The sequence below is a fragment of the Cricetulus griseus genome, chromosome 2, assembly GCF_003668045.3.
Source record: "Cricetulus griseus strain 17A/GY chromosome 2, alternate assembly CriGri-PICRH-1.0, whole genome shotgun sequence".
Classification (NCBI taxonomy): domain Eukaryota; kingdom Metazoa; phylum Chordata; class Mammalia; order Rodentia; family Cricetidae; genus Cricetulus; species Cricetulus griseus.
Genome location: NC_048595.1, coordinates 29783767 through 29798956, shown reverse-complemented (window position 1 = coordinate 29798956; position 15190 = coordinate 29783767). Strand labels below are relative to the sequence as shown.

General features: G+C 50.6%; 1 protein-coding gene across 1 annotated transcript; it reads left to right on the top strand.

Moving 5' to 3' along the window:
• Nucleotides 1-1165: 1165 nt before the first annotated feature.
• On the top strand, nucleotides 1166-14816 carry Nt5c1a (5'-nucleotidase, cytosolic IA). Its single transcript, XM_027399182.2, has 6 exons — nucleotides 1166-1291; nucleotides 7488-7655; nucleotides 8021-8150; nucleotides 10897-11019; nucleotides 12823-13007; nucleotides 14451-14816. The coding sequence occupies exons 1-6, from the start codon at nucleotides 1166-1168 to the stop codon at nucleotides 14814-14816; spliced, it is 1098 nt and encodes a 365-aa protein (XP_027254983.1).
• The last annotated feature ends 374 nt before the right edge of the window (nucleotides 14817-15190 follow it).

Here is a 15190-nt window from a genome sequence, read left to right as displayed (position 1 = left end):
TGCTTTGCTATTTATAACATTAGAAGGGAGCCTTTAAATCTTCCTGGGCTTCCCGAGCCTTTGTAAGTTTCTTGGGCCTCCGAACCCCCCAGAAGGGAATGTTTCATCAGAAGGAAAACAGCTACGGAACAATGTTTAGTTGGTTCCTCCCAGGACAAGGTGGAGACTGGACAAAGCTCCACTCTATCCCAGGTCCCAGGCAAAGGATGTCCCGAGCTAGGCCAGTGTTTTTCAGGATATCCTATCCGCCTCTGAGAGATGGCTGTGCCCTGAGGCAGATAGTACAGTATCTGGGACCCTGATAGCACTATCTGGGTCCCAGACCCCATTCCTCCCTTCCCTTCCTCAGCCACCTCACAATTGTAACCAATCACCCCGAGTTCAGCATCTGGGACCTAGAAATGCACGCCCTCTGCTGGCGAACAGGGGAGCCTACATGAACCCGGTTTTAGAGTCCCTCTCTTGACTGCGTCTCGTCCACCAGGCGAGCATAAATAACATCGCCCTGGATTCAAGAGCCCCTTCACCCGTGTGTGGAAGACCTGGGTCTCACACTTGTCCCCACCTGTAATGACGCTCCCTGTTCATAAACGGAGCTGTCCGTCCACCACTTCTCTGGGTCCAAGGCTGGACCGGGATTTGAGAAAAGGCGGATGATTGCGCAGGGTCCTAGGATGCTGGCATCCAAGGGACAGGGACCTGTTAGTTCGCAGGAGGGCTTACCTATTCATTTTCTGCTTTGGGAATCACCGTGTTTGGTGGTGGTGGTGGTGGTGGTGGTGGGGTGTTAGGCTTCCTTCTTTCTCGGTGCCCTTGAACTTCATCCCTACAACCCTGACTTCGAAGCACACTACAAGCCCGGCTCCAGCCGGCCTGCTCCAGAAAGCAGGTGGCACCTACCCCCAATTTGCTTCAGACATGGGTCGGTCGGGGAAGCAGAGCTCAGCCGTCCGCTAAACGCCAGCGGCTTGTCTCCCACCCGCGGCGGGCGGGCGAGCGGGCGAGCGGGCGAGCGGGCGGGGCGAGCTCACTCACACTCCCTCCCGGCCCTGCCCGCCAGCTTCTCCCGCCCGGGACGCGCCTCGCTCCCGTAACCCAGTCCTGTGAGCTCCGCGTCTCCGCCGCCACCTGCTCCCGCCCGGCCGGATCGGATCCGAGCCCGAGTATGGAACCCGGACAGCCTAGGGAGGCCCGCGAACCCGGGCCAGGGGCAGAGACCGCCGCGGCGCCGCGCTGGGAGGAGTCCAAGACTTTCTATGACAATCTCTCGCCCAAGAAGAAACCCAAATCGGTAAAGCAGGGCTTGGGTTTGGGGAACACTGGAAGGGCCACTTCCAGGAAGGGGTCTCAAGCTCTCTGGAAAGGACTCGCGGAGCCCCTCCCGGAGGGAGGAACACTGCTCCTCTGCCCCAGAATGTGCCCGGCAGTTGGCTCAGGCTCCAGTTTATTTTGGGAGCTCTGCTCTGGTAGCAGTGGTTGTTTCCCCCATCCCGGGCTCAGGTTCCATGCCAGGATCCCCCTCCCCCATGCTGTCATCAGGGACCTATCCCCTCCCGGCATTGGCGGCCTCGGACGCGCGGACCGCACTTGTTGGCAGAGGTGGTCAGCAATCCGGGCAGCAGAGCCCCGGGCTCAGTAACTCGACTCTGGAAACCCGGCTGTTCTCTGTGCTCTCAGTTCTCCAGGGTCTGTGAGGCCACTTCGGCTTCAAACCCAGGCGCTTGGGCTCTAACTGGAAACCCAGACCCTGGGATCAGAGGGGTCGCTCTCCCTGCATTTTAAAGAAACTGCTACTTGCTCCAGGCTCAGAGCTTTGCTACCAGGCTCTGAGCTCCCAATGCCAGGCTTTACACCTTAGACATTGCTTCTGATTCATGGTGGGCATTAACATACAGAAGTCAGAGTGGTGGCATCAGCCCTTTGCAGCTTCACACAGAGGCAAGAATTCCTCTTCCTCTAATGGACCAATTCATGACCGCGGCCTTGTTCATGCCACCACCTTGGACCTAATAGCTGTCCTTAAAGCATCCCACCGCTTCGCTCCAGTGACTTTACCCAGGAGGCCACTCTATCCACCGTCACCTCGAGGCCTTTAGTCATTCTGGTGACTGAGATATTAAGCTGTGCCCTGCCTGTCTCAGTAGTTTGCTGTGTGCCCGGGAGGCTATAGAGATGGTGGATGCTCAGGTAAAAGATCCCATTCAGTACTGTGGGAGTATAGGGGAGGTGGTGACTCCTACCAGGAAAGCTTTGGGGAAATGGCATTTGAACTCATCTTAAAGCATCAGTGGGTGTGGCCCCTGAGGCAGAAGGGGAAAGAATGGGCAAAAAGCAAGGAGCTGTCTTTGAAGCTGAGGACCTTGTTCAGAACCTGCACTGAGTGGGAAAGGCAGGTTTGTCGGGAGAAGTCTTACAAGGACCCAAAAAGTCTCCTAGCCCAGGGACAGCCCTGTCAGGATGAAGGGGCCTGGACCTTATTTACTGGGGTTGAGGCTTTCACACTGGGTTCTGTGGTGCCCTATGTCTCAGGAAGTCTTCAGATCTGTGAATCCAATTTATTTTTTTCCTTCTTAAAAAATACTTTAAATAACTGAAAAAAGCGGCTTTTCCCATTTTCAAGTGGTGTGAATCAGGGCCTTCTCAGGACTGTGCAGAAACATAAAAATAAATTGGCTGGATACTGAGGGTTAAGTCTGTGGCAGTGCCCTAAATGCTGCTTTCAAATGCATTGTTACTCAAACTGTTGTATTCATTGGTTAGCTTTGTAACAAATACATTCATGTAGATAGGTTGGTAGGAGGTAGATATCACATCTGAATTGTAAAATAACTTAAAGCAATTATATAGTTGGCTAATATTACATATTGGGTTTCTGCCTAAGAATTCTTTTGACTAAAAGGTCACTTACCTTTTAAAAATATGAAAATCATAATGGGATTGTTGCAGGATCTTTTTTTTTATTTTTAGCATGGATTAACTTGTTTCCACTTTCATTTTATAAAGATGATGCTGGGCTGTTTACTGGGTGGATTGGAAAGGTTGGGTCTGGCCGCAGTCCTGCCAGTGAGGTAGCCAAGCTGTGCTAATGTCCTGCCTGAGGGGTGGGGAGGAGATGGAAGCTGAGAACCAGGAGTAAATCTTCAGTGTTCAAAAATCCGTTTCCTCCCCGAAGCATCTGAGAACCAGGCCATGGTGGGTCACGGCCCCTTCGTCAGTCTGATTAGGTGACATTCCCAGCCCCTATTCCTTCCTGTCATAGCCCCTCTTCCCACAGGCTATTTTTGGGGGTTGCAAGCCTTATGGGTCCATCGGGGCCTGGCCTGGACTCATTTTAATTCCCAGGAAGTTGAGTAAAATATTTAACCTAGTGAAGGCCATCAGAGGCTCTCACCCAGAGCTATCCTATCCTCCTCTCACCCAGCATCCCTCCTATGTCCTTCCAGAAATAGCAGTTCGTTTGGCTATGTTCCTATCTTGAATGCAATAGACAGATTGCTGGTCTAAGTGGGAGCTCCTCAGGCAGGCCAGTGGCACTGGGCTACCCTCTGTTAATTCTTCACCTTCACCCAGAAGCCACAGTGAAGCCACAGTGATCAGCCTGCATCTCAGAGAGATGATAAGATCATGGCTCCCTACAGCTCAGCACTCTCAGGCTGAGCCCCTCGGTTGTTCTGACCCAGTTCCCAGCCTGGAATGGACAGTCTGATTTTGGTGCACATCACAACAGAGACCTGGCCAGGCACAAGATGGTCAGTCTACAAGGGCTCGGCTTCTCTGGGATCTAGATAGACCTTGTCACCCATTTCTTCAGACACATTTGGAGGCTGGACAATCAACCATTGGTGCTTATGTTGTATCAGAGTGACTTGAGTAGGAGACAGAGGCCTGTGCTGGGGACTGTCACTCTTCAGGGGAAGAGTGGCCCACCATGAAACATCACAGGATGGGGACACAATGCTTCTCATCATTTCTCCCAAATATAGAAAGGGAACCTGGGTTGTGTCCTGGGAAGTTGTTGAAGGAACAAAAGGTGGGACTTTCTGGGAGAATCATACCAGGGAGGCTGTTATGTAGACAGAGGCCAAACTAAAGGCTAGAGACTTGAGAGCTCATCTTGACTTTTTTGTGCAACCTAGAGTAACAACCTGACCCTCTCTAGCCCTGGTTCCTCATCCATGAGAGGGAAGTAGACACTCCTGAGGCCATGAGTAGGATCTGATGGATTTTGGAGAATCAAGGTCCAGCAATCTGTCAGGGATGGTGAGGCAGAAAGTGAAGAACAAGGCTTTGGCTGGCTGCATGGGTGGAGCCAGATTCAGGAATTGCCTGAAACAGATGGAAGGCAGTGGATTCTCGGCCTTTGCAGGAATGACAGTTCTGTCTCTAAAGCTCCCAAGTGCTGATGAGGTTGAGAAATGGCCCAGTCCCATATGGACATACAGACACACAGGTGGTCAGAAACTGGCCAAATTGGGTTGAACCTCAGAGGAGAGGCACCTATTGTCTTCCATTGGCCCTCCTGGTCACTTACACTATCTTGGCTGAAGTTAAAAGCCAAACACAAGCTGTGGTCAACTATACAGCTTTGCAGAAATCTTTGTTTTTTTCATTTCCATTTTGAGGCTCTGAAGCTTCACTGGCTATTAATCACAGGAAAACTGCTTAAATTCATTAAAATTAAGTGAATTTCGGGACAGGGGATGACTCGGTTGGTAAAGTGCCTGGGGCACAAGCACAAGGAACTGTGTTTAGATCTTCAGCAGTTCAATCAAAGCCACGTATGGTGGTGTGCATGAGTCAGTGGGTGGAGACGTATCTCTGGAGCTCAGGGCTCACTGGCCAGACAGTATAGCCAGTCAGTGTGCTCCAAGCTTAGTGAGAGACCCTGTCTCAAAAAACACAGTGGAAGGCAATAGAGGAAGATGCTGACATCCACTTCTGGGCTCCACACATGAACACGAACTCACACATACACATATTTGTTTTTTAAAGCAAAGTTAGATTTCAAATCTTCAGCATCACCTCTCACATTTGAAGTTACTGCACAACCAAACAGCACAGTTTATAGAGCATTTCCATGAAGGCCCAGCTTTTAGAACTGTCCAGGTCACAGAGAAGTGGTGGCCATACATTCCCTACACACCCATAGTACCAGTTTCTCCAGCTGCTGTCCATGGTGGCATGCGCCTCTCCCCATCTCCTAAATGATGTCATGAATCTCTGCATGGAGAATGGGTCAGAAGCTCCTTGGGGGCAGAGATCAAACCTATCTTGCTTCCTAACATGTCCCCAGCTTAGCATCACTCAATGCTGCCAATCAATTGGAGCCTAGCAGTGGGAAGAATAAATCATCCACAAGATTATCATGAACAAGCCAGAGTGTTAGGTCCGCTTAGAAGTCTTGGCTTCAATTTGAGCCCCTCTCTTCTCATCTGTAGAGGATCATGACCCTAGGACTGTCACAGTCACAGAGAAGTGGTGTCCATGACCTCCCTGAACACCGATATTCTGATCCTGCCCAGAAATCAGTCAGGGTCCAGCTGCTGTCCATGGTGGCATGCTCCTCACCCCATCCTATCCAAGTCAGATGTCTTGTCCCATTTGGGTTACTGTATCAGTGTGCCACAGACTGAGCAACTTACACTGTCAACAATAGAAATTTCTTTCTTGCATTTTAGGAGGCTGGGGGTCCAAAATTAAGGAGCCAGAAGACTGGGGTTCTCTTTCTGGTTTAAAGATGGCAACGTGTAGCTATGTCCTCACATGGTGGAATAGTTAGGGCAAACTCTGCTGACTTTTTTTTTTTCTAAGAAAAGCCCTAACCACTCTCAAGGGCTCTGCTCCTTAATACGATCACATTCAGGACCATGGTTCAACATGATATTTGGGGGAATACATTCAGATACAGCATTTGGGAAGAAGTGCTAAGGCCCCTTTGAAATCCAGCCCCTGCCTATTCTTCTGGCTCATTTAACTCTCCCCTGCCCTGGCCTTTGTTCACTTTTGTGAAGGCTTTGGGTTTGTGCTCACTAATTCTCGTGGCCTCCTCCTTCAAGGTCTTCCCCAAAAGCCTTCTCTCCCAGTGACTTCCCCTGAAGCCAGTCATCAAGACCCTGCTTTGGCCTTCTGTCACGCATTCCCAACCCTGTGCCTCTTCCTTCTGTCCACCTGTCTTTTCCCCATGCCCTGATGAGCTCTGCGGGCAGGGGCCATGTATGCCTTCTAGAACCCTTCCACAGAAGTTTCCTCAGCAGACTCCGTAGAGGAAGCAACTGAAGTGGAGATCCACAGTGAGGGCACTCACTCACTAGACAGAGGACATGGGAAATAGTACAGTCAGCAAGGGAACCTCATGCTCAAAAGCCAGAGGACAAGGGGAAGCTGTGCGAGGACATGAAAAAGGTGAGACTGAGCACAGCTGGGGAAGGGAAGCTGGCCGCAGGTAGGAAGCAGAGGTCTGTTGTTGTGAAGGACTTCTTGCTCTGTAGGAAAGGCTGTCTGCTTGCCTCTGTACCACTGATGAGGTGGGCCGCAATCATGTCTGCACTTTAGGCAGACCTTCTCTGTAGCGGGTAGAGGCGATGGTGGCTTGGGCTGCGGAAGAGAAGAAGAAGTTGGTGACTGCCAAGTATGGGTGGCTTGGACACTCAAATCAATGGTGAGGGGAGTGGGGAAAGAGGAGGGGGTGGATGTTTCCTGCCTGGCTTCAGCTGTCTGCTCATGAAATGGCAATCTGGATGAGTAGATGGTGGCGCTGAGCACAAGATGTGGAAAATCGGGGGCTGGAGAGATGGCTCAGAGGTTAAGAGCACTGACTGCTCTTCCCAAGGTCCTGAGTTCAACTCCCAGCAACCACATGGTGGCTCACAACCATCTGTAATGAGATCTGGTGCCCTCTTCTGGTGTGCAGATATACATGGAAGCAGAATGTTGTATACATAGTAAATAAATAAAAAAAAAAAGATGTGGAAAATCAGGTGGGGATGGGGGGGGGAACTCAGCCTAGGGCACTGCAAGTTGGGTTGTCTGTTGGTCTGTTGGTTGACTGGGGCAGTTAGGTATGTGAGCCTGCAGCTCAGGAAGCAGGTCCAGGCTAGAGATAAAAAAATTTTTTTTCTTATATAATTACTGTGTTTCTGGGCACTAATTTCTTCCTGGGGACATGTGGCTCTTCTTTCATAATGGAAACATTTGGGCGTCATCTCAGTGTGGTCATACTTTGGCTATATACACTGTGCTCATTTTTCTGTGGTGTCCTGATGACCAACAATATTGCGAGCTCCCTGAGGGCATGCCCCTCCTCCCCGTCACACTCCTAAATAAGGGGCCAGTCTTCAGCAGAATCCAGCCCAGAGTCTGCCTCTACCCAAGGCTCACTTTCTTTGAAGCAGAGCCTTGGGGGTCCCTGGGTCCAGGAAGGGCTTTCACAAGCGCGGCTGCCTCCTGGTGAGTCTGAGTAATGGCCTGTCCTACTGTCCCTCCTATAGCCAAAGCCTCAGAACGCAGTCACCATCGCCGTGTCCTCCAGAGCCTTGTTCCGCATGGACGAGGAGCAGAGGATCTACACGGAGCAGGGTGTGGAGGAGTATGTGCGCTACCAGCTGGAGCACGAGAACGAGCCCTTCAGCCCCGGGCCGGCCTTTCCCTTTGTGAAGGTGAGGAGGCAGGTCCCGAAGGAGCCCACACGGTGCCTTTGCTAGAAGCTCTGCCTGGCAGGGGCAACCCCACAGCTAGAGGCCTGAGACTTGGTGGGAAGAGGAGGCCACCAGGCTCAGGACTGATGGAGCCCCAGAATGGGTAACCAGCTTGAGGATCGATCCCTTCCACCATTAATAAAGTGCTTCTGAGTAGTGAACAACCCACCCAAAGGTGGAAAATGGCATTAGGAGATAGTGTGCACAGATCTTATTCCAAACCAAGCCTGTCCCTAGCGCCCCCCCTTTCTCACTGGGTCCCTGGCCACCAACTCTACCCATCAATCCCTGGGACTCTGAACTGGACTTTGCGCTCTCCCTTCCAGGCCCTGGAGGCTGTGAACAAGAGACTTCGGGAGCTGTATCCCGATAGCGAGGATATTTTTGACATAGTCCTCATGACCAACAACCATGCTCAAGTGGGAGTCCGTCTCATCAACAGTATCAACCACTATGGTAGGCATGAGGGGGATGACCATGGGATGCCCCTACCACAAACGCCCCCTGGGGGAAGGCCCCACTTCTGCAAGGTCAGGCTGGGTCAGGCTCTACAGACCGCCACCCTAACTAAACCCAGCGATGTTCTACTAACCTGGCATTGAATTGAGTTTTTTAACCTTGTCTTTTAAAACAAGTAAGACTGGGGCTGTAGTCAGACTGGTAGAGTGCTTGCCTAGTAGGCAGAAAGTCCTGGGCTCAATCTCCAACGCTGTATAAAAACTAGGTGTGGTATTGCATGCATCTGATGCCTTCACTCAGGAGATGAGGGCAGGACAATCAAGAATTCAAAGTCTTCCTTGGTTACATAGTGAGTTCAAGGTCAGCCTGAGATACATGAGACCCTGTTTTAAAACAGACAGACAGACAGACAAGGAGCTGGGAACATGGCTTAATCGGTGGAGTGTTTGCCTGGCATGCATGTTGTCCTTGGTTAGATCTCCAGCACTGCATTAAAAAGCAAACAACATACAAACTGTCATGCCAGCATGTGTGCCATCAGAGAAATGGAGGCAGAGGACCAGTAGCAAATCTTCAGACACACAGTGAGTTTAAGGCCAGCCTAGGACACACATGACCCTGTCTCAAAAAAATGAAATAAAAACAAGACTGCAATGCTGTGTGTGTGTGTGTGTGTGTGTGTGTGTGTGTGTGTGTGTGTGTGTGTGTGACACACCTTTAATCCCAGCTTTTGAGAGGCAGGGGTAGGTTGATCTCTGAGTTCAAAGCCAGCCTAGTCTACAGAGTGAATTCCAAGACAACGAAGGGCTACATAGAGAAAAACCTTGTCCAGAAAAACAAAAGGCCAACAAAAACCTGTAAAAATAAACAAAAAAAAAAAAACTGATTTGAAATGCTGCCAGTTTACAGGTTGTCGTCCATGGCCAATTTCTGGCCACCCATGGTTGGTCATCATAACTGGCTCATAAAATTCCTGGATATTTAATAGCTGACTCTTGCAAGCCGGCACAAGCCAGCTACAGCCCACACTGCACAGGCCTCGCTCCCCATGTTACAGGGAAAGGTGTTTACTGCTTCTGTCTCAGTTTCTCTAACTGTAGGAGACTAGCAAGCCTCATGAGGCCAATGGGAGGTCAGGGGAGATCAGGGGCTGTTCAGACTGAAAGGATGCTTCTCTTTTTGGTTCAGTTAGATTGTAAGTTCCAAGTCTCTCTGAGCAAGCTTCCAGCAAAGGGAACCATTGTCAGTTCCAGCATGACTCAGAACCACAGAGCAGGAAGTAAAATTGGACCCAGAGAGGACAGGATCCAAGTCTTGGCGATCTCTCTTGGGTTTGTATTCTCCCTGGGCCAAATGGGCCTTTGTGCTTCTTTAGCAAGCGAATTCCTTGTTTTCATCTCTAACTATAATTTCAGGAAATCTGAACACTTCTAGGCCCTCTTCTGGCCTCCACAGGCACCAGGCATGCACATGGCGCATACACACACATGTAGGCAAAACAGATAACATTTCTTAAAAAGGAGAAACCAGGAGCTGGAAAGATGGCTCATTGGTTAAGAGCACTGGCTGCTCTACCGGGGTTCAATTCCCAGTACCCACGTGGCAGTAACTGTCTATAACTCCAGTTCCAGGAGATCTGACTCCCTCACACACACATACACGCAGGCAAAACACCAATGTACATAAAATAAAATAATTATAAAAAGGAAAAATCATCAACACCAACCCACCTGTCTTTATAGCTTTACAAGGTCTTGTTTCAAGCCAACAATAACCTAGTTAAGGTGTTTATTTTAAATTATTTAATTTTGATACAGGATCTTACTGTCTAGCCCAGGCTGACTTCAGACTTGAAAGTCCCTTGCTCTAACCTTCCCAGTACTGGTATTTCAGACATTGTAGACACATGCCACCATTTCTTTTTCTTTTTTTCTTTTGAGAGAGGGTATCTCTATTTAACTCCAGCTGCCTAGCACTTGCAGAGTTCTGCTTGTCTTTGCTTCCTGAGTCCTGGGATTAAAAACATGTGCCACTATGCCTAGCTTCACTTCCTTTGTAATTTTTTTAAACCTGTGTGCATATGTGTGTATGTGAGTGAATGCCACACCACCTGTGTGATGGTGACTTTGAAGATCAGAAGAGGTATCAGATTCCTTGCAACTGGAGTTACAGACAGTTGTGAGCTGCCACATGGATGCTGGGAGCATTTTGTAATTTCAAATTTCTGACAGTGAGGGTGAGGTTAACAATATTTAAGCACAGGTTCTGAGCAATCAGAATAGGCAGTGCTCCATGCTTGAGTAGGGCCCTGGGAGACCTCTGTGCGGTCAGGTATTAACCTTCCCTGTGTGGACTGTGAGGAGGACGACAGTCCCATAGAAGGCACTCGGGTAGTGGCTGAGGATAGCAGTCACTTGTCACAGCTTTTGCAACCATGAGAGCAAGCTACCCAGGTTGGACTCTGATTGGCTCAGCTAGGTCCAGAGTCTGCCCCTATCCAATCAGCTATGACCAGGAAGATAGGGTCTGAGTGGGAGGGGTGCTGTGAGCCAGATGCTTTCTCCAGATGTGTGATCCCGATTCATTCCCTCGAGGAAAGATGCAGGGGAAATGTTAGGCTGAAACAGAGAGTCACTCTGCTGCCCCAGCACTCAGATTCAAGGTGGTTCACACTAGGCGCAGAGTCCATTCTGGGCTCTGAAGTTTGACCCTGGCCTCATCTGGGGACTCTCTACCTCCACAGACCTGTTCATCGAGCGATTCTGCATGACAGGTGGGAACAGCCCCATCTGCTACCTCAAGGCCTATCACACCAACCTCTACCTGTCAGCTGATGCGGAAAAAGTGCGAGAAGCCATTGATGAGGGTAAGTCAGAACGAGGAGGGAGAATAGAGGAACACTTCCCCAGACATAAAAGGGTCCCAGTGTAGAGAAGCCTGGTCCTGAAGCTCTGAACAAGTGCTGGGGTTGCCAAGGTAACTGCAAGGGGATACATTCCTATGATCTGTCTTGTAAAGTGAAAACAAAGCCCTACCTAATCCTCCTTCCCATCTCCTGCCCCACAGTGTACATTCATCAGCATCACCTAGCCCTCTGTTTCCATAGAAACTTGCGTTACAGCCCAGAATGCTACTGTTTTCCAAGATTCCTCTGGGCTGATGGGAGTTCTGATTCCTATGTGATCAGGAAACTTCTATCCATCACTGGGCCAATGAGAAAGAGGGAAGGTCCATATTTAGCCCAGCCTGAGTGGTAGGCTTTCAGAAATGGTCATCTTCCACAGCTGGGCTGGCCAGTGCTATGGTGAGATTAGGGGACTCTTGATAATGAAAAGTCCATTCTCTGTTCCCCTTTCAAGGGGCAGTTTGGGGTGACAGACATGGTCTCAGTCCTCCCAACAGGAGCCCACAGAGGAGGGAAGACTGACTGCCCATTTGCCTGGATGTGTACTCAGGCTGGACACTCAGGTTTCCTCTGTTAACTGCCCTCTTTTCCTTTCCTTGTAGTCCCTCTGTAGGTGAGGCTTTCTCTAATCAGGACCCAGAGGGCATTTCCTTAAACACATCACACCCTTTGTTTGGGGTTTGGGAACTAACTAACCTGCAGGTGTGCCTCTGTGCATGTGGAATTTGACTTTTGGTCTTGGGAGTGTGGTTAGATGGATTTCCTGCTCAGAACAGGGTGCTTCTGGGTCATCTTGGCATTAGGTTGACAGAGTTGAGAAGGTACATAGCCTGATACTCAGGATGTAGTCCTACCCTGGGCATCCTTAGGCTAGTGAAGCTGCTGTCAGACCTGTACTGATAGCTCTTGCCAGAGCTCTGTGGAAGTCTACCTCGGTGATCCTAGATTCCCAAGGAGCAGGGTAGAAGAGTCCTGTAGAGAGATGATAACTATTGAGGGGGATTCAGCTGATTTTAATCTGGAGTCTTGGTCCCTGACTGGTGTCCTTGCATTGCAGTAGAACAGTGGTTGCAGAAAGTCTATACATAGTATCACAAGTAGCTTATATTGTCTCCCAGGACCGAGCACATTATCTCACAGTCTGAACCAATGTGACAGCAGTGTACCTGGGTGCTGGGTGGCTGAAGACAGGGTGTCCACACCCACCCATCTCTACTGCAGCCTGAGGGCTCAGCCTCATACAGACCTGAAAGAACCCTAATTTTACCTTGGCCCAGAGAAAGTATATAACTTGGAACCAATAGCGAAGGAGTGGCTGCGTCTCAAGGTGTGCTTCCCTGTCTGCTGCAGGTCCGTCTGGGGTGAAGAACTCCAAACAGAACAGGGTGGTAGCAGTCCTGTGCTCCCAGCCAAGACTGTTGTTTGGCTAGTCCATACCAGCATCATCATCAATGTTAAATTGTTCAAATTTTTTCATGCTGGCTGATAAATAGCTTTTCAGTGTCCTGCTGCCCAGGGACACCCCCAGAGCTCTCCACGAAGATATTAACGAGGTGGCCTTTAGACCTTGATGGGTACCCTCAAAGCTATAGCTGCTGCGTGTTCTTGTAGCCAGTACTCACGGACTACCGATTTTAAAATGTCCTCAATATGATGAGTCCTTGTTAGGCTTGCCTTCAGTCCTGGGGAAGCTGGTGGAGCAAGGACAGCATGAGATACCTTCTCCTGTCTCCTGGAAGACAACACTTACCTCTCTGTGTGCAGGGATTGCAGCTGCCACCATCTTCAGCCCCAGCAGGGACGTGGTTGTGTCCCAGAGTCAGCTCCGCGTGGCCTTCGATGGGGACGCAGTACTCTTCTCTGATGAGTCAGAGCGCATTGTCAAGGCCCATGGGCTGGACAGATTCTTCGAGCATGAGAAGGCCCATGAGAACAAACCTTTGGCACAGGTGCTGCGCATTCCCAGAACCCCTGAGTAGCCCTCATTCCCCGGAACCTGGCCTGGCCTGAACTCCCAGGTCAGGGCCAAACCCTGGCTAAGCCCGCATCCCCACCAGGTCCTCTTACCAAGACTCAAACCCCCACTCCCCCACACCCATCTCTGCCTTAGGTTTTTCAAGGCAGGGCTTCTCTGAGTAGATCTGCCTGCCTCTGCCTTCTGAGTTCTAAACCTCTCTCTCACTTGGCCCCAGGGTCCTTTCAATGACTCTGCCCCTTCACTGAGTCCCACCCCTCATGCAGTCTCCTTCCCCGCCTCTTGGGGCTTCTAAAGTCTCCCCAAGCATCTCTCTGAAGCCTCCCCTGCCTCCCTGCTTTGTTCCTCCAAATCCCTTTCTAAGGTCTCATCTCCTTTCAGAAGCCCCACACCCATTCTGAGTCCCCACCCCTCCCTAAAACTCGGAGTCACACCCCCAATCCACTGTCCTTTCCCTGTAACCCTCAGCTCTTCCCTCAAGATCCCCTTGTGAGCGAGCACCTACCCCCCAGAAGCCCATGTTTCCTTCACTGGGAGACAAGAAGAACTCTATTGTACTGGTGTGGGGAGCTGGGCCAGTGGCCTTGGGCCACCTCTTGCCATGCCTTGCTTAAGTGGCTCAGGGAGCCTCACCTACCCTCATACTTCTCAATTGCTCTCTGAGAACAGAGCCTGTCTTGGAGCTAAATTCCCTGTAGATGGAGCATTGGGATTCTCCAGCCCTACTGGGAACTCCAGTTTGAGCTTTTTAGAAATCTAGGTGCCCAGGGCAGGACACTTTTCCCCCTGAGTGGTTGATAGAGAGCTGCCAGAGGAACACTGCTTACCCCAGGTTACCCAGTTAGGACCCCCCCCCAAGACTAGCAGCCCATTTTCCTTGTTTCCAGTTGCTTTGGAAATGAGCTACATTCTATCCCGTTAAGTTCTTTATTCACATACCGGCAGTACCTCCATTGCTGTGGACACTTTCCCTGACCCCAGGGACCTTGAGCCACATGTGGGTCTGTCTGTCCACAGGCAGGCTCACATTCAGTAGCCCATCTGGCCCAGATAGTCACATATAGAGTCCATTCTGGCTGGCAGGCTCCCATGACATCATTACTAGCTAGTTTAAATTCCTTCTTTGCTAATGAACACAGACAGCCACACTTACAGGACAGATCGCTGAAGGAGACGTGGATAGATAAGCCTAGCAACAGTTGCCCTGGTTATGGTTATTCAGACACAGCCCCAATCACGTTAAGACAGACTCCAGACTACAGGTACCTACAACCCTGTATGTTGTAGCCAGAAAGGCAGAGCAAAACTACCAAAAGATTTAGGGATTTCCCACCCCAACAGCCAGTCACTTGTGCTTTAGGATGAGAGGGCAAGTGTTTAGGAGAGGGTATCTTACAGTATCTCCTTAACTCCACAGGGCCCCCTGAAAGGCTTTCTGGAGGCACTGGGTAGACTGCAGAAGAAATTCTACTCCAAAGGCCTGCGGCTGGAGTGCCCGATTCGCACTTACTTGGTGACAGCTCGCAGTGCAGCCAGTTCTGGGGCCCGGGCCCTCAAGACCCTGAGAAGCTGGGGCCTGGAGACCGACGAGGCCTTATTCCTAGCCGGAGCACCCAAAGGCCCCCTTCTTGAGAAGATCCGCCCACACATCTTCTTTGATGACCAGATGTTCCATGTGGCTGGGGCCCAGGAGATGGGCACAGTGGCCGCCCATGTGCCTTATGGTGTGGCCCAGACACCCCGGAGGGCGGCTGCTGCAAAGCAGACTCTCAGTTCCCAATAGCAGAGTCACTTGCTCCAGGCTTCCTCTCACACTTCTGAACCTCATCTGGAGAACTTTCCTGGCCTCCTCACTGTCCACCCTCCTGCATGCTGCCCTCTCCCCTCTGCTTAGGTACTGTAAGGAACTTAGGAAGACTGGGCCAGCATCCTTGCAGTCCCTGCTGGGCAAACATTGCCATGATCCTGACTAGGAAAGCAGGACTCTGCAGGGTAGCTTAGATGTCATGGGGAAATTAGTGGGGCTGAGAGTGGCACCGTCAGAGAAGCCAGGATGCCAAAGAGCTTGGGATGAAAACTCTCCCATGCAGTGCACAGAATGTTGCGTGAGAGAGGGTGGATTTGGCATGAAAAGCAGACCTGGCATGGACTGCATGA